Source organism: Gigantopelta aegis, chromosome 2 (assembly GCF_016097555.1).
Source record: "Gigantopelta aegis isolate Gae_Host chromosome 2, Gae_host_genome, whole genome shotgun sequence".
Taxonomy (NCBI): domain Eukaryota; kingdom Metazoa; phylum Mollusca; class Gastropoda; order Neomphalida; family Peltospiridae; genus Gigantopelta; species Gigantopelta aegis.
This window is the reverse complement of record NC_054700.1, coordinates 7,528,419-7,547,527: the sequence shown is the minus strand read 5'-3', so window position 1 is coordinate 7,547,527 and position 19,109 is coordinate 7,528,419. Positions and strand designations below refer to the sequence as shown.

General features: G+C 37.1%; 1 protein-coding gene across 1 annotated transcript in view; it reads left to right on the top strand.

Annotated features, from left to right (window-relative positions):
- LOC121379358 (laminin subunit alpha-2-like) overlaps positions 1 to 19,109 on the top strand; it is a 113,722-nt gene that overhangs the window by 79,174 nt on the left and 15,439 nt on the right. Inside the window, exons 32-42 of the mRNA XM_041507939.1 lie at positions 1,526 to 1,706; positions 2,492 to 2,636; positions 3,449 to 3,693; positions 4,552 to 4,677; positions 5,102 to 5,290; positions 6,797 to 7,238; positions 9,143 to 9,284; positions 10,237 to 10,650; positions 14,322 to 14,494; positions 15,840 to 15,981; positions 17,416 to 17,565. Of these exons, the coding sequence (XP_041363873.1) occupies positions 1,526 to 1,706; positions 2,492 to 2,636; positions 3,449 to 3,693; positions 4,552 to 4,677; positions 5,102 to 5,290; positions 6,797 to 7,238; positions 9,143 to 9,284; positions 10,237 to 10,650; positions 14,322 to 14,494; positions 15,840 to 15,981; positions 17,416 to 17,565 (2,349 nt within the window). The remainder of the gene's footprint in view (positions 1 to 1,525; positions 1,707 to 2,491; positions 2,637 to 3,448; positions 3,694 to 4,551; positions 4,678 to 5,101; positions 5,291 to 6,796; positions 7,239 to 9,142; positions 9,285 to 10,236; positions 10,651 to 14,321; positions 14,495 to 15,839; positions 15,982 to 17,415; positions 17,566 to 19,109) is intronic.

The window sequence follows — 19,109 nt, the reverse complement described above, 5'->3', positions numbered from 1 at the left end:
TCGTGGTGCACTGGCTGGACAGAGAAATTGCTCTATGGGCCCACCGATGGGGACCAATCCAAGACTGATCGTGCATCAAGCGAGTGCTTTACCACTGGGCTACATCTCACCCCTCTGTTTTGCACAGACAGGATAGCCCATACCTTTGATATACCTGTTGTGGTGCACTGGCTAGAACAAGAAATAACACAATGGGTCCACGAACGAGGATGGATCCTAGACCCGACCGCACATCAGTCGAGCACTTTACCATTAGGCTACATCCCGCCACTGGGGAAAATGCTGTTTCTGTTTAACAACACCACTAGAGGACACTGATTAATTTGGTAATTCTGACACATGGTCTTCAATGACCTAATCTCACCGGCCTCGGTGGTGTCGTAGTTAAGCCATCGGACATAAGGCTGGTAGGTACAGGGCTCGCAGCCCGGTACTGGATCCTACCCAAAGCAAGATATAACGATTCAGTGGGTAGGCGTAAGACCACTACACCCTCTTCTCTCTCACTAACCATTAACAACTAACCCACTATCCTGGACAGACAGTCCAGATAGCTGAGGTGTGCCCAGGACAGCGTGCTTAAACCTTAATTGGATATAAATACGAAAATAAAGTTGAAATGAAATGACCTGATCTTTCAGCAGGCCATCTGGGGGAAATGTTAGCTTTGTTTAACGACACCACTATTGCACATTGATTAATTAATCATTGGTTATTGGGTGTCAAACATTTGGTAATTTTGACACAGTCTTTTTTTTTTCAAAGGACCACTAGAGCAAATGTGCATGCTTGAGATTCCAGTCTTAAAATATATGTGTTTAACCCAAACTGTTTGAAAATTGTACTCTTTTGACAAGTGACTATCCCTCCAAAATGCCCCCAAAAATATATTTCAAAATTTTACATCATCTGTAACATTATGATTGACAGCTAATAGCTGCTGAATGAACAAACATTTCTTTCCTTTACTAACAAAGTTTGTTTTGTTTGACAACAATACCACTAGAGCACATTGATTTATTAATCATCAGCTATTTGATAATAGGAAACCCACTACACTTTTCCATTAGCATCAAGGGATCTTTTATGTGTACTTTCCCACAGACAGGACCGCACATACCATTGCTTTTGATATGCCAGTTGTGGGGAACTGGTTGGAAACGGAAACAAAATTAATTTGGGAATAGGTCCACTAATAAGGAAGGAAAGGAAGGAAATAATTTTATTTAACGACGCACTCAACACATTTTATTTACGGTTATATGGCGTCGGACATATGGTTAAGGATCACACAGATATTGAGGGAGGAAACCAGATGTCAACACTTCATGGGCTACTCTTTTTGATTAGCAGCAAGGGATCTTTTATATGCACCATCCCACAGACAGGGTAGTACATACCATGGCCTTTGATATACCAGTCGTGGTGCACTGGCTGGAACGAGAAATAGCCCAATGGGCCCACCGACAGGGATCGATCCCACTCCACTAGTAAATACATGATGAAAGTTGAATTTGTTTTCCAGCTCTCCAAGGATGCATCGGATGCTTTGATATCGCAGGTCCAGACATCACTGGCTTCTGCTCAAGGGATCACCACAACTGAAAACATCCTGCAGACTGTGCTGAAAACAAAGTCGGACGTTGATTCAATACTCAGGGGCAATGTACTCACAGTACTTCCAGAGTTAGCTCCCCTTCCTGCAGGTCAGTGAATTGAATTGTTTGAAACGGCCTCGGTGGTGTTATGGTTAAGCCATCAGATATAAGGCTTGTAGGTACAGGGTTCGCAGCCCGGAACCGGCTCCCACCCAGAGCATGTTTTAACGACTCAATGGGTAGGTGTAAGACCACTACACCCTTTTCTCTCTAACTACTAACAACTAACCCACTGTCCTGGACAGACACCTCAACTATCTGGGCTGTCTGTCCAGGACAGTGGGTTAGTTGTTAGATGGTCAATGATTAGTGAAAGAGAAGAGGATGTGGTGGCCTTACACCTACCCATTGAGCCCTAAGAACTCGCTCTGGATTGGAGCCAGTACCGGGCTGCAATCCTTTTTTTAGGATAATGCACAAGTTGTTGTATTTGTGGGAATAGACCCTACAAATCACTCATTTTACGTTTGGGGGCAGGATTAAGCTCAGTTGGTTGAGTGTTCGCTTGAGGTGCTTGCATTGGAGGATCGGACCACCTCAGTAGATCCATTCAACTGATTGGGTTTTTCTCATTCCAACCAGTGTACCACAACTGGTCAAAGGCTTGAAATCTACCAGTGGCATTTTAGACCACTGTGCAACCCTAAAGATAGTGCCAATCACATACCTGACTACCAATATTAAAATGCTTGAATTTGCATACATTCTGAATAGGGGTTGCCATTTTAGATGACTGTGCAACCCTAGCCATATAGGGTCAGCAATATTTTAAAAAATATATTTTTTAGTCATAACCCATTTTCATCTTTGTAATATTGTTGTTTTTATTCCAGGTATAACAAATTTGGAGGATGGGTCCTCGAGGCTGGCTGATGAACTGGTGAACACACAGGCGCAGCTGGACAGTGCCAAGAATTTGGTAGAACAAGCTGAATCAAAGGCGAACACACTTCAAGTCCATGCTGATCTCATTAACTCGTACGTTAAATACCAGGCTCAATCTATAATGTTTTAAAGTGTCTGACCCTAGTTTTTAAACACTTCAGCACATTTTTCACTGTTAGAACTTTTATATATGTGTATATATATATATATATATATATATATATATATATATATATATATATATATATATATAAAATTGCAATTGAACATTACTTAGATTTTATTGTTTAGATTTTCTATTTCCATACATCTTAAATATTTCTGGTCATCCTTCTGTTTCTAGGGTGAAATGTATCCCAGTGCTGCCATTGGTGATAAATGAGACAGTGTTTGTTGTTAAGATCTTTCTGTCTGATATGGATATAAAATATGTTTGCCAATTTATATGAACAAATGAAGTTTGTGTTGAAAATACTTTTAAGAACATTTGACGTTAAAATATGTTTGCTTTGTAGAAAGAAATGTCATTTGTGCTGCATATTTTTCAGAACCTTTCTTATTAAAATGTGTATGCTTTATATAAAAAACAAAGACGTTTGTGCTGAATATTTTTCAGAACATTTTATATTAAAATGTGTATGCTTTGTATAAAAAAACAAAGAAAGAAGTTTGTGCTGAATATTTTTCAGAACATTTCATATTAAAATATGTATGCTTTGTATAAAAAAAACAAAGAAAGAAGTTTGTGCTGAATATTTTTCAGAACATTTCATGTTAAAATGTGTATGCTTTGTATAAAAAAAACAAAGAAAGAAGTTTGTGCTGAATATTTTTAGAACATTTCATATTAAAATGTGTATGCTTTGCAGCAAAAAAAGAAAACGTTTGTTTTGACTATTTTTCAGAACATTTCGAGCAGTTGTGAATCGGGGAGAGGCTGCTGTAAAGGCCATCAAGAATTACGAGCAAGTTATCTCCACGTTGGAGAGTTCCAAGACGACATCGGTCGATGCTAATAAGACGATAGAGAATGCCCGAGCTTTCCTGTCAGGAATAACAGTGTCCGTACTGAGTAATAACGCATCAAGCTCCAAACAGAGAAGTGAAGATCTCTTATTGACTCTGAACAACATCAACTATAAACCAGAAGGTAAAAGAAAGATTTAAAAATTAAAGCAAAATAAACCAGAAAGGTAGGCTTAGTGTGTGAGTGAGATTTCATGTTCACCGTGGCATTGTTTTATCAGCAGCTGTTAGTTTCAAACATAAATGAACACACTTGGTTTAAATTGCATAAGAATGAGAATCTCACAGCTGCTGTCAGGCACATCCTTGTTCTTTGACAAATAGCTCACAATAATTAAATCCCCTGAAAAATGTTCAGAATTTTTTGTTCAATGTAACATTTATCTCGATACAAAGTTTGTAATTTGATGACAAAACCCTACGACTGATACTCCATCAGGCTTTTTGCTAGAAAGTAATTTGAGGCTTACTTAATAAAAACAAAACAGATCTAAGTCCTACTAGGTGTTTGTAGGTTTGAACATTTGTGAAATTTGACAATGCATTTCACATACTTTGACAAATTTGAAACAGCATTTTTCTTGCTATAATCCATTAATTTCCAAGATTTTAGCGTATGTAATTTTACCCTTTGTACGCTCTGGCAGAACCCCTGTCCATGATGACAGCTTAATATCCAATGAATCGTTTATCTTATTTATGCATTGTGTCTGTACTTTTGTACCCTGTATATTATTTTGTATTGTACCTATATTTGTATTATTTAACCATTACATAGCAGGAAGGCATGCAGTGTACCATCAGTTTAATTAGTTGTTGACTTACTGTGTGCCGTCTTGACATCTGTTCAGCACAGACATGCAAATGTTCATATGTTGAACTCCTAAAAACCATATCTTGTCACACAAAAAAAAGTTTATGTTCCTCATATCTCGTTGAAGAACAGCCAGATGGTAATAAGAGTTCTATTCTGTGGTTGCAGTTTTACAGAGTTTGCTAACCAATGGAAAGACTGGTCTCCAGATGGCCAAAGCCAAGTGGAAGATAGTTGACCAGCAGCTTGACCAGATGAACATGGTGGCCCAGGCACTGAACACACATAGAACAGGTGGGATTCTCTGTAGAGTTGTGGCCTAATTCATGAAACATTGTAACTTTACAGTTAGAAGTTGTATATTTACAAGTATTTATAGGATATTAAACAAGCTTCCATTTCTTATCATGTTTATGTCCTGAGTAAAATCATTTTCAATTGTCACGAGCTTTAGCGAGTGACAATAAAAATTATTTCACTGTGATACGACCATAAATAACGAAATTATGCCACTTTGTATTAAAGAGATAATTCTATGAATATTTCGCCTATGTGTTTCTTTTTTGGCAGAGTATATAGATAGATAGATAGATAGATAGATAGATAGATAGATAGATAGATAGATAGATAGATAGATAGATAGATAGATGTGTGTGTGTGTGTATATATATATATATATATACATATATATATATATATATATTTGTAATGATTATAGAGAATGCCATCCAGCAGAAAATAGCAAATGCCAAGGACATTGCAACTCGAGGTGAGAACTTGGCTCGGAGTGTGAAGACAAATGCCGACGCCGAGCTAGTGTCTCTCAACAGCAAGGGAGAGGAGGTGGACGGCAAGAAGGGCCAAGCGATTCAGACGAATAACCTCATCGCTAAGGTGGAAAATGACTGTAAGTTTACTCTGTTTAAAGAGAAATAACCTCATCGCTAAGGTGGAAAATGACTAAGTTTACCTCACAAATAACCTCATCGCTAAGGTGGAAAATGACTAAGTTTACCTCACAAATAACCTCATTGCTAAGGTGGAAAATGACTAAGTCTACCTCACAAATAACCTCATCGCTAAGGTGGAAAATGACTAAGTTTACTCGGTTTAACAAGAAATAATCTCATCGCTAAGGTGGAAAATTACTGTAACTTTACACTGTTTAAAGATAAATAACCTCATCGCTAAGGTGGAAAATGACTACGTTTACTTTGTGTATCAACAAATAACCTCTTCACCAAGGTGTTAAATGACTATGTTTACTCTGTGTAATAACAAATACATGTAACCTCATCGCCAAGGTGTAAAACGACTGTAAGTTTACTCTGTGTAACAACAAATAACCTCATCGCCAAGGTGTAAAATGACTAAGTTTACTCTGTGTATCAACAAATACATGTAACCTCATCGCCAAGGTGTAAAACGACTGTAAGTTTACTCTGTGTAACAACAAATAACCTCATCGCCAAGGTGTAAAATGACTAAGTTTACTCTGTGTATCAACAAATAACCTCATCGCCAAGGTGTAAAATGACTAAGTTTACTCTGTGTATCAACAAATAACCTCATCGCCAAGGTGTAAAATGACTAAGTTTACTCTGTGTAACAACAAATAACCTCATCGCCAAGGTGTAAAATGACTAAGTTTACTCTGTGTAACAACAAATAACCTCATCGCCAAGGTGTAAAATGACTAAGTTTACTCTGTGTAACAACAAATAACCTCATCGCCAAGGTTTAAAATGACTAAGTTTACTCTTTGTAATAATGAATAACCTCATTGCCAAGGTGTAAATGACTTGTTTACTCTGTTTAACTATTCATTTTTGTCTCACCTTTTTTAGGTAAAAAGGTGAGATAGAGAGGATAATAAACGAGTTACAAGTTATTATCAAATTTATGTCCCAAGTAAAATTTTCACTTGTCACGAGCTTTTACGAGGGTCATTAATTTGATAATAACTGGTACGGAGTTTGTTATTCTATTTATTACACTAGCTATTTTTTTCTTTTTAAAAGCCTTTATCTTTGATATATATACACGTATGTAAGTATATAGAAACAATCTAAACCACTTTACACTGTTCTGAGTATTGTTATAACTTTGTATTTTAATCACATTCACAGATAAATTTTAAAAAACCAAAGTCCTATTTATTCTGTTAAAAAATCTATTTTGAATTGCATAAAACTTAATATTTTATTACAAGTTTAATGCTGAAAACAGAAAGCCGTAATTTTTAAGTATTATTTATATTCATTATTGAGAATTATTCATATTCATTATTGAGTATTATTCATATTCATTATTGAGTATTATTTATATTCATTACTGAGTATTATTTATATTCATTATTGAGTATTATTTATATTAATTATTAAGCATTACTTATATTAATTATCTTTTACAGTACAGACTCTGCGGCAGAATGCCAGTGCAATCACAAACAACATCCAACAAATCAACAACCAGAAAGCCGAGATTTTCAGCCGAAAGACTAGGCTTGATACCAAAATGGCCGACATCGAGAGCAAACTGGCTCAGGCCAGGCAGCTGCTTGGTAAAATTAGACAGCCAATCCACTTCAACGGAAGCATGTCCGTGGTTACGAAAAACAATGTGGCCAACTTTGGTCTTCCGTACAGTGATGTGAGCCTGTACTTCCGCAAAGATGCCGGTCAGATATTTGGACTTCTCTTCTTCTCAGAGAACACTGCCTCCCCGGCTCACCTGTCTCTGAAACTGGTCAATGATAGGGTGGTGTTTGACTTCAATAATGGGGCTGAGTTCATCTCGATCCAGAACCCGGCGGAGATCTGTGAGGGGTGCTGGGTACGTGCGCAAGCTTCTCGGTAAGTGGTGGACTTTTTTTTAATGGGTTTTTTCTTCTTCTTTTTTTTCATTTTTTTTTTTCAGCTGTTCGCTTTACATCCCAGTCCTTGTCTCTCTAACTGTGACATGTGCTTGACTTCCCTCTAATTTCTTATCGATCTGGCAGCTCCTATCTTTCAACTTCTTTCGCTGTCCGCCTCCACATCCCAGTCCTTGTCTCTTCAGTGACAGGTGCTTGACTTCCCTCTAATTTCTTATCGATCTGGCAGCTCCTCTTTATCTTTCAACTTCTTTCGCTGTCCACTTCCACATCCCAGTCCTTGTCTCTTCAACCATGTCATGTGCTTGACTTCTATCTCATTTCTTCTCGATCTGGCAACTCCTCATATCTTTCAACTTCTTACAATGTCCACCTCCACATTCCAATCTTTGTCTCTCCAACCACGACATGTGCTTGTCTCATGTGGCTATTCATACCACACACCTGCCATTTCCCATCAGCTTTAGCTGTAGGCTTAGTCTAAACACTTTAGAGTTTGTTCAGTAGTTACTTCTGGCATTGTTAAGAGGCACTTGTGATGACCTACTATACTCCCCTCCTACCGGTGGTCATTTGTTAGTGCCATGGGTCAGACCAGTTTTATTAGCGGCAGAGGAAATTTCCCAAAACACTGTCCTGTGGACTTTAATTGGGTTTTTGTTGGGGGGTTTTAAACTATTTTTCTGCTTATATCCAGTTAAAATTTAAGCATGTTGTCCTGTGTGTACACATTACTTTTCATAGTCTTCTTGTTATCTCTGATTTTGTTTTTTTAGTCCCAGTCAGTGTCCCATGACTGATATATCAAAGGCTGTGATATGTGCTATCCTGTTTTATTGGAAAGTGCATATAAAAGATTACTTGTTGCTAATGGAAAAATGTAGCAGGTTTCTTCAGAAGACTAACAAGTCAAAATTGGCAAATGTTTTTGACATTCAATAGCCAATGATTAATTAATCAAATGTGCTCAAATGGAGTCGTTAAAACAAACTGACTTTTTCATAGGTTTTTTTTATAACTTTTTATATTTCAGATAGATCTTTTACAACTCTCTTAGCTATAGTTTATGTCAAAGTGTCTCGTATAACGTACATATTTCAGGTATGAGAACACTGGTTAAATGATTGTGACTCTCATATATCTTACATATTTCAGGTATGAGAACACTGGTTACTTGGTTGTGACTCTCTCATATATCTTACATATTTCAAGTATGAGAACACTGGTTAAATGATTGTGACTCTCTCATATATCTTACATATTAATTTTCAGGTATGAGAACACTGGTTACTTGATTGTGACTCTCATATATCTTACATATTTCAGGTATGAGAACACTGGTTACTTGATTGTGACTCTCTCATATATCTTACATATTTCAGGTATGAGAACACTGGTTACCTGATTGTGACTCTCTCATATATCTTACATATTTCAGGTATGAGAACACTGGTTACTTGATTGTGACTCTCTCATATATCTTACATATTTCAGGTATGAGAACACTGGTTACCTGATTGTGACTCTCTCATATATCTTACATATTTCAGGTATGAGAACACTGGTTACCTGATTGTGACTCTCTCATATATCTTACATATTTCAGGTATGAGAACACTGGTTACTTGATTGTGACTCTCATATATCTTACATATTTCAGGTATGAGAACACTGGTTACTTGATTGTGACTCTCTCATATATCTTACATATTTCAGGTATGAGAACACTGGTTACCTGATTGTGACTCTCTCATATATCTTACATATTTCAGGTATGAGAACACTGGTTACTTGATTGTGACTCTCTCATATATCTTACATATTTCAGGTATGAGAACACTGGTTACTTGATTGTGACTCTCTCATATATCTTACATATTTCAGGTATGAGAACACTGGCTACCTGACCGTCACCCTACTGAATACTGGTGGATTTGCCTCACAGTGGAAGAAAGGAATCCAGGCTCAAAGAACCATGAACCTCAACAGCAAGCTCATGTTTGGCCAGCTGCCTCCTGGTTATACGGTAATTGACTTCAGTGCATATACACTGGCGTAAGAAGCGGAGGGGCCACTTTGTAGCAGCAGTGATGGTTTATATATATTTATACATGTATTTGTGTGTGTGTGCCCCTCCCCCCACTTTTTAGCACCTTCCTACGCCCGTGATAATAATAGTTGTTAAGTCATTGGATTTAAGGGCAGTAGGCGACAGGATGTACAATGTAGGCCTAGCCCAGTGGTGGGAAAGATGTTGCCTCATGGTTATATAAAGTGTCATGTCTTATTTCTGGACATATTTTGAATATTCATATTTTATATACATAAATCAGAATTTATTATTTACATAAAAAATTTATTTTAGTTCCTTTTTTTAATTTTCCTTGTTAAATGTCATATACACTTTGATTTTTCACTGATGTGATCAACGTTTCATTTTTGTTTATGTTTATGATGTTTATCATTATGCATTCATAATTATAAATAAAAACATGCAAAGACCATCACCATGATACAGTATATTTGGCAAATATCACCTTCTATTATAGTTGAGATTTTAAACTTGTGGTTTTAAACAGAGACATTACCTCTATTATATTACCATTATATTGCCGTGTATTAGCCGACTCCTTGAATAAGCCGACCTCTTAGTTTGACCCTAAATATCTAGTAGAAAATCATCAGCCTTGTGTATAAGCTGAAGTCATCTTTTGTCCAGTTGTACATTGTATTGATTTCAATAATACTGTCAACAAATAGACTTGTGCTTTTTCCTTTAATTATTACAAATACGGTAACTGTGATCGCAATCATTGCGGCAATACTAACATTTATATATCTTGGGGGTTTTTTTTAATGCCTTTCGTTTTTTCCCCTCACAATGGGAGTATTGATGATGTTACACAGGACCAATTGGCAACAACCCTGATATATACCGGGTGTACATATACATTTTTTTAACTCATTTATTTTTTCAGACAACAAAGTACAGCGGTGCTGGTTTCTTGGGTTGCATGCAGAATGTCAAGTTTAACGGGGAGGATGTGAATATTTGGTCGGAAGCCGTTTTGAGTGGACAGTCGGCACAGTGCTGCAAGCAGCTGGTGACAGTGAAACCAGTGTTACCGGCTGGAACCAGTTTCAACGGGTTTGGTTACCTGGTTCTCAGTGGAACTGGTACCGACATGTCTCAGTTACCCATCACAGTGTCGATTCAGTTCCGCACCTGGAACCCGTCGGCCACCATTCTGTATATAGCTACATCGGACAGATCCATCGTCTATACGATATATCTTGATAACGGGCGAGTTGTGATCGATTACAGAGTTACTAATATTGCTCGAGTCCGCATTTCCAGTGGTAGTAAATTCAACAGCGGAGAATGGGTACAGGTATGACTTTTTTCCTCTCTCTCTCTTTTTTTTTTTTTTAAATGTAAGATCTTCTGTGTTCATTGTACTGAATTATATGAACCTTCAGGGCTCGAACTTAAGAATTTATCACCCACGGCAATTAAAAAAACAAATTGCCGGCGGTGAAAGGGCCCACCGACGGCAATTTTGAGTATGCCGATGGCAATTTTTTTAAACTGACTTTTGCAGCAATTAAACTAGACTGAAAGGTTATTTTTCTGTATGTACATGTAGTCCAGTTTCTTCAGTTTATGTCAATAAACTTCAAATAAACAAGAATTTACTATAAATGGAATCATGGACTACTAGCATAAGCTAACATGAAACGGAACCTGGTGTTTCTGAGACAAGTTGCCCAAGTTTTCGGTGAATATTACCGTATATCTTCGCCTGTAAGTCGATCTCGGCTATAAGTCGAGTCCCTAATTTCAAGCCCTGAAAACGTATTTTTTTATTGACCCGTTTATAAGTCGACCCATGAAAAACAACTTATAAATATTGAAGTATTTCTTATTTTCAGCACATGAGAACAATAATGTACAATATTTGAACAAAAGAAAATTATTTTACAAACTTTGTTTTTCACGTTTTGTACATCGCAATATAATCAGACTATTCCAATCAAACTATCATTATTACATAGCATCAAAACGAAATATTCCCTTAGTAGAGAGTGAAACCTGTTTGACTGTTACTGTATGGTACTGTACAGATGGTTTTGTGCACAGACAACAACTTTATTTATAAACACTGCCAACAGATCACTACGATAAAACTGAAAGTATCACGTTTTGCCGCCATATTAATACATGTAAGGAGGATAACTCTGGAAAGTACACTGGTTTTTGTACCAAATGATGTGTGTCCCTATTGCTCTAGATAGTGAACTGCAGAGATCAGTCTATTTTAAGGGAAAGCTCAGTAATATTCATGAAGTTAATCACCGCCAAAACATTGTTTGAACAACCATTAATGCCAGTGACCAGATTTCAAAATAAACTCAGGCAACAGGTAGTTAGTATTGTTTACATTTTTACTATTAGTGATGACTGTTAATTTAACTAAGTGGACTGTTGTCTTGGCATGTGAGTGAGATCGTACGCCTTTTCGCATAACCAAAACCGTTCTAATGCCAAAAAAAAAAAGGTTATTAAAAATAAATGTGTCAAATTAACATATTTGAGTATAAATACATGGCATACTTCAACAATAAAACTTGTAAAATAATCCCCAAAACTAATATTTTTTGGTGAAATTTTTTTACCCTCTTATAAGTCGACCCCCCAAGTTATAAAATAATTTTTGGGTGAAAAAAATTCGACTTATAGGCGAAGATATACGGTACATGAAAATTGTTCTGTGGATGACATTTAAGTTGTATACCCCACCACACCATTTAAAAAAATAAATAAAAACCCACTAAAAAGCAAAAAAAAAGAGAAAAAAAGAAGAGGAAAAACCTATCCCTTATTTTGTCCCTCGGTATCTGGTACTCAAAAGCTGGTACAATGTATAAGCTTCCTTATTTTTTGTGTACTGTTAAAACGTAGTTCAGTTAAAACAAAGTGTCGGTCTGACATTCACGGGTATTCGTTTTGCTAAACTGATCAAAGTTTTAACATTATTATTTTAATAAAGATTTTAAGATATTTGAAAAATAATAAAGATTTTTTTTAAGCGATCCCCTACTGTGAGATAACATTTTTCTGTTCTTTTTATTTCCATCTTCATCAAGTGAATCGATCGCATTGATATTGCCAACTGATAAAAAGTAGTTTCGTTTTTGTAAAGGCAGTGTATATGTTATTTGGCACCCAAGATAAATGATTTTAATAATGAACACTACTACTTCCGTTTTTATAAGCGGTGATATCCCCCCCCCCCAAAAAATAAATAAACGTTTCTAATATTTTATAAGGAATTGTTGAATAAACAAAATTATTGACAGTAAATAAAAATCATCCGTTACGAACAATTAAATCTGCAAGTGAGGTTAAAATATCAGACACGAGTTAGTGGACACAAAAGACAGAATGACCGTTCTAATACCGTGACAAATTTGCCGCCAAATAAGTAGTTTTTTCAGTCGGAGATTGTCGAAACGATAAAAATCAAATGTTTTCATTGCTAAAATAAAATATAACTGTTATTGTGTGTATCAAACATACAATTGGATACTGGTATGGGGCACAACAGAGGCTGTTAAAAAATAGTGTTAAATTACGTTACGGTAACTGCCAGTGAATTTCCTTTGATGTCCACGGTGCAGACTGATCAATGTTTTACAGTGTGAAAAAAAAGTGTGAATTTTTAAATAGCGGAGCCGAGTGCTGTAAATTATAACAGGGTGCAGAAAAACAAATGGAGCTGCCAAACGTGAAAAGGGGCAGCATAACACAAAAGTGAGGAGGCAAAATACAGTAAGAACGTATATTATACAACAACACAGGGTACGCGCATGACTAAATATAGTTCAGTCACGTGGTACTAACTAAATGTCCATTAACTCCAACCAGGACCCAAACGCCCGTGTGAAATACTGGCAGGTAATGTTCGTACACATTTGTACATGTTGCCGTCGTTGAGGAGCTTTACTGACAGCAGTAATTTGTATCCAGCGGCACAAAAGTGCCATCGGTGACGCCCCTAACAGACGGCAGTTTATATGTCACCAACAGCAATTGCCATCATTGCTGCCGTTAAATTCGAGCCCTGAACCTTGAACTAAAAGAGAATCGGTACATGTATGACTCTTTTTTTTCTCTCTCTCTCTCTATTTTTTAATGCAAGACCTTCTGTGTTTGTTGGATTGACTCATATTTTGCATAGTTATTGACCTTGAACTAAAAGAAAATAAGTACAGGTATGACTTTTTTTTGGTTTCTCTCTTCTTCTTTTTTTAATGCAAGATTTTCTGTGTTTGTTGGATTGGCCGATTCTTTTTACAGTTATGGACCTTGAACTTAAGTGATATGAAATTTTTTTGGGCCCAGGTCTTCTGTGTTTGTTGTTTGCCAATCTTAAACCAGGGAGAAAAATGTGTGTCTCAATTTTACAATATGTACACCCACCCTATAGTTGTGAAAATTTATATGCATGCATTATTTATATTGCAGATATGCATTGTTATGCATTACGGTGCATATTTGGAAAAAAAAATCACAACATGGTTTTATAGTGCACTGTGGATGTGAAAATTTGCATGAGCAGATGGGAAGGGTGGTTGACCCCTGAACCCCCCTCATGACCACGTCTGAGATCAGTCAGTACAGGTACAGGGGAAGTTTGTTTTGTTTAACGACACCACTAGAGAACATTGATTTATTAATCATCAGCTATTGGATGTCAAACATTTGATAATTTTGACATATACATGTAGTCTTAGGATACCTGCTACATTTTTTCATTAGTAGCAAGGGATCTTTTGCATGCACCATCCCACAGACAGGATAGCACATACCACGGTCTTTGATATACCAGTCGTGGTGCAATGGCTGGAATGAGAAATAGCCAAATGGGCCCACTGATGGGGATCGATCCTAGTCCGACCGCTCATCAAGCGAGCGCTTTATTGCACCTATCAACAAATGAATTAATTTTTTAATGTAAATTTTCAAATCCAAATAATTACAGGTATTATTTGTTTGTAGGTGACAGGCATTCATCAAGCCCAAAATCATGAGGTGAAAATAGTGGTCTTGGATCAGTCGGATGCCAACAGGAATGAAGACATTGTGAGGAATTCTGATTACTCTGCTGACTTTTCGGCACTCTCGGGTCAGGATATAGTCCTTGGAGCCAGCAACCACCCAAACCATGTCAGGTGAGTGGCCTAATTAATGTGTGAGTTAATTTAAAGCTAAACCACTGGAGCATATGTTGATTTATTAATCATCGGCTATTGGATGTCAGATATTTGGTAATTCTGTGTGACATTTATATATACAGTGAACCCCCCCTAAACCGGACATGCTCAGTAGCCCCACTCCCATGGCTAGTGATATTCAATGTTGGGCTAGTAAATAACTACTATTGCCATGCCATACAGGGCTTCTAGATTATGGTAGCCCCACTCCCATGGCTAGTGATATTCAATGTTGGGCTAGTAAATAACTACTATTGCCATGCCAGACAGGGCTTCTAGATTATGGTAGCCCCACTCCCATGGCTAGTGATATTCAATGTTGGGCTAGTAAATAACTACTATTGCCATGCCAGACAGGGCTTCTAGATTATGGTAGCCCCACTCCCATGGCTAGTGATATTCAATGTTGGGCTAGTAAATAACTACTATTGCCATGCCAGACAGGGCTTCTAGATTATGGTAGCCCCACTCATATGGCTAGTGATATTCAATGTTGGGCTAGTAAATAACTACTATTGCCATGCTTGACAGCTAGTGAAAAAAAATCATCAAGTGGTGCAGTTTGTTTATTTTGTAAATATGAATATCCTGCCCCCACCCCACCCCACCCCCAAATCATGAATGTTAGTGTTTTTAAGCTATATCTCTTTACGTGACACATCAGATTTTTATTATTATTTAATAAAATTATATAAACTTAAAATTAAAGTAGGGCCAGTGAATTTTTAATTGTGGCTAGTAATTTGTTTTAATCGATTATCCCTAGTCGATCTTATAAAAATTCTCGAAGCCCTGATGTACTATCCTGTTTATGGTATAGTGCATATAAAAGATCCCTTGTTGCTAATGGAAAGGAGTAACCCATGGTGTGGCAACAGCAGGTTTACTTTCCCATTATGTGCCAGGCTAAGTATTTACAAAAAGTAAAAATGATCTAAGTATTCAACGATCTGTTTGGGCAGGATGTAGTCCAGTGGTAAAACATTCACTTGATGTGCGGTCGGTCTGGGATCGATCCCTGTCAGTGGACCCATTGGGCTATTTCTCGTTCCAGCCAGTGCTCCACAACTGGTGTAGCAAAGGCTGTGGTATGTATTATCCTGCCTGTGGGATGGTGCATATAAAAGATCCCTTGCTGCTAATCAAAAAGAGTAGCCCATGAAGTGGCGACAGCAGGTTTCCTTCCTCAATATCTGTGTGGTCCTTAACCATATGTCTGACGCCATATAACCGTAAATAAAATGTGTTGAGTGTGTCGTTAAATAAACCATTTCCTTCCTTCCTTCAATGATCTGTTTTTCAGTTACCAAATAAACAGCAAGAATTTCGGAGGATGTATGAAAAACCTTGCATACAAGTTTGGCAGTGGAGCGTTGGTTTCGCGGTCTCTCTCACAGGGAATTGTCTTACAGAAAGGAGTATCCTTTGTCGGGTGTGCCAGTACGGTTAGTCCATTTCAATACTTGTTCATTGTTTAAAAGACTGTCCTGTTTTCACTACCATTTGTAACATGTTCCCAGCTAACGGTTAAAGTTTGTTTTGTTTAATGACATCACTAGAGCACATTAATTTGATTAATCATCAGCTATTGGATGTCATACATACATACATACATTTTGACACAGTCTTAGAGAGGATACCCGCTACATTTTTTCATTAGTAGCAAGGGATCTTTTATATGCACCATCCCACGGCCTTTGATATACTAGGCATGGTGCACTGGCTGGAACGAGAAATAGCCCAGTGGGCCCATCGATAGTGATCGAGCCTAGACCGACCATGCATCAGGCATGCGCTTTACCACTGGGCTACGTCATCCCCCCCCCCCCCAACTAACAGAGCCTTAATCTTAAAGACTAAATTACATATTCAGAGATGAAAGTCTCCCAGATTTTGTATTGTCTGTATACTACTGTTTTTGAGGTTTTCTGCTATTTGTAATAAAATGTTCCATATTCTCCATCCAAAACTTACAATTTGTTTTTGGCTGATGGTTTACATACATTCTGAATTGGGGTGGGGGTGGGGGGGGTCACCATTTTAGACCATTGTGCAACCGTAACCCTATAAGGCCAATCTCAGTACACAACCACAAATGTTAAAAATTTTGTGGATTTGTTTTCATAACCCACTTTCATCTTTTCATATAAAATACATATTTTTTGGCTAAGAATATTTGGGTATATATAATGTGGGTTTCTTTTGTCCTAATGTTTGTAGCAGATCAAACTGGATTTTATTTCCAAATACTTAAGTATATTTACAACAATTTTCACATTGGAAAATATTTTATTTTAAACCTTTTCTTTTTTGTGTTTAGTGGATGTAGATTTTCCTTCTGGTTGTCATTACAAAATATTTTGTCTGCTGAATTTATTTATTTTTATATAATTAAGGCAAAACGTTAAAGATAAAAGTTTGTTTTGTTTAACGACACCACTAGAGCATATTGATTTATCAGTCATTGGCTACTGGATGTCAAACATTGGTAATTTTGATGTGCCTTTAGTCTTAGAGAGGAAATCCACTACATTTTTTCATTAGTAGCAACATTATATGCACCACCCCACAGACAGGATAGCACATACCACGGCCTTTGATATACCTTTCATTATGCACTGGCTGGAATGAGAAATAGCCCAATGGGCTCACTGACAGGGATCGATTCCAAACCGACTGCACATCAAGCGAGAACTGTACCACTGGGCTACGTCCTACCCCTCAGGCAAAATGTAGCCTGCCCATGCAAAACTGAGAGCCAATATGCTTATATATGATTCTCTTGCATTGTTTAAACAAGAATTTTTAAAGGTTTTTTCCCTTTTGGGACAAATGTTTTATCTGCTGAATTAATTTTGATGATATTCTTTCATCCGCAGATTTTGCCAGGAGTCGGTTTTACTAAGATTGACAGCTATGCGGAACTGAAACGTGACAGTTCGCTACTTCCCATCACATCCATTCAGTTTCAGCTGATTACACTGGAGCCTCAGGGAGTCATTCTGTATCTCAAAGATCCACAAATGTCAGTAAGTGTCAGCTTGTATGTAATCATTTTGGATCCTTCTGGGGTCATTCTGTATCTCAAAGATCCACAAATTTCAGTAAGTGTCAGCTTGTATGTAATCATTTTGGATCCTTCTTGAGTCATTCTGTATCTCAAAGATCCACAAATTTCAGTCAGTGTCCACTGGTATGTAATCATTTTGGATCCTGGAGTCATTCTGTATTTCAAAGATCCACAAATTTCAGTAAGTGTCTGCTTGTATGTAATCATTTTGGATCCTTCTGGAGTCATTCTGTATCTCAAAGATCCACAAATTTCAGTAAGTGTCCGCTTGTATGTAATCATTTTGGATCCTTCTGGAGTCATTCTGTATCTCAAAGATCCACAAATTTCAGTCAGTGTCAGCTTGTATGTAATCATTTTGGATCCTTCTGGAGTCATTCTGTATCTCAAAGATTCACAAATTTTAGTAAGTGTCAGCTTGTATGTAATCATTTTGGATCCTTCTGGGGTCATTCTGTATCTCAAAGATTCACAAATTTTAGTAAGTGTCAGCTTGTATGTAATCATTTTGGATCCTTCTGGGGTCATTCTGTATCTCAAAGATCCACAAATTTCAGTCAGTGTCAGCTTGTATGTAATCATTTTGGATCCTTCTGGGGTCATTGTGTATTTCAAAAATCCACAAATTTCAGTAAGTGTCAGCTTGTATGTAATCATTTGGGATCCTTCTGGAGTCATTCTGTATCTCAAAGATCCACAAATTTCAGTAAGTCTCAGCTTGTACGTAATCATTTTGAATCCTTCTGGAGTCATTCTGTATCTCAAAGATCCACAAATTTCAGTAAGTGTCAGCTTGTTTGTAATCATTTTAGATCCTTCTGGAGTCATTCTGTTTCTCAAAGATCCACAAATTTCAGTAAGTGTCAGCTTGTACGTAATCATTTTGGATCCTTCTGGAGTCATTCTGTATCTCAAAGATCCACAAATTTCAGTAAGTGTCAGCTTGTATGTAATCATTTTGGATCCTTCTGGAGTCATTCTGTATCTCAAAGATCCACAAATTTCAGTAAGTGTCAGCTTGTATGTAATCATTTTGGATCCTTCTGGAGTCATTCTGTATCTCAAAGATTGAGATATTTCAGTTTCAGAATGATAGCCTATAATCATAACATTGATATACCATGTACATGATCATGTCAGAACTTTCTGGAGTCATTCTGTATTTTAAAAATCCACAAATTTCAGTAGGTGATGACTTAATATTACATTGATATACCATATACATGTATCATAATACCTGAGCCTTCTGGATTTATTAAGGGACAAGATGTAGCCCAGTAGTAAAGAACTCGCTTTCAAGATGCGCGGTCGGTTTGGGATCGATCCCCGTCAGTGGGCCCATTGTGCTATTTCTCGCTATATCACGCATCAAGCAAGTGCATTACCACTGGGCTATGTCCCGTCCCATCAGCAATTTAGTATGTGCATAGTTATTACATTGATACACCATCCACCTGATAAGATCTTAACCTTATGGAGTCATTCTATATTTTTAATAAATCC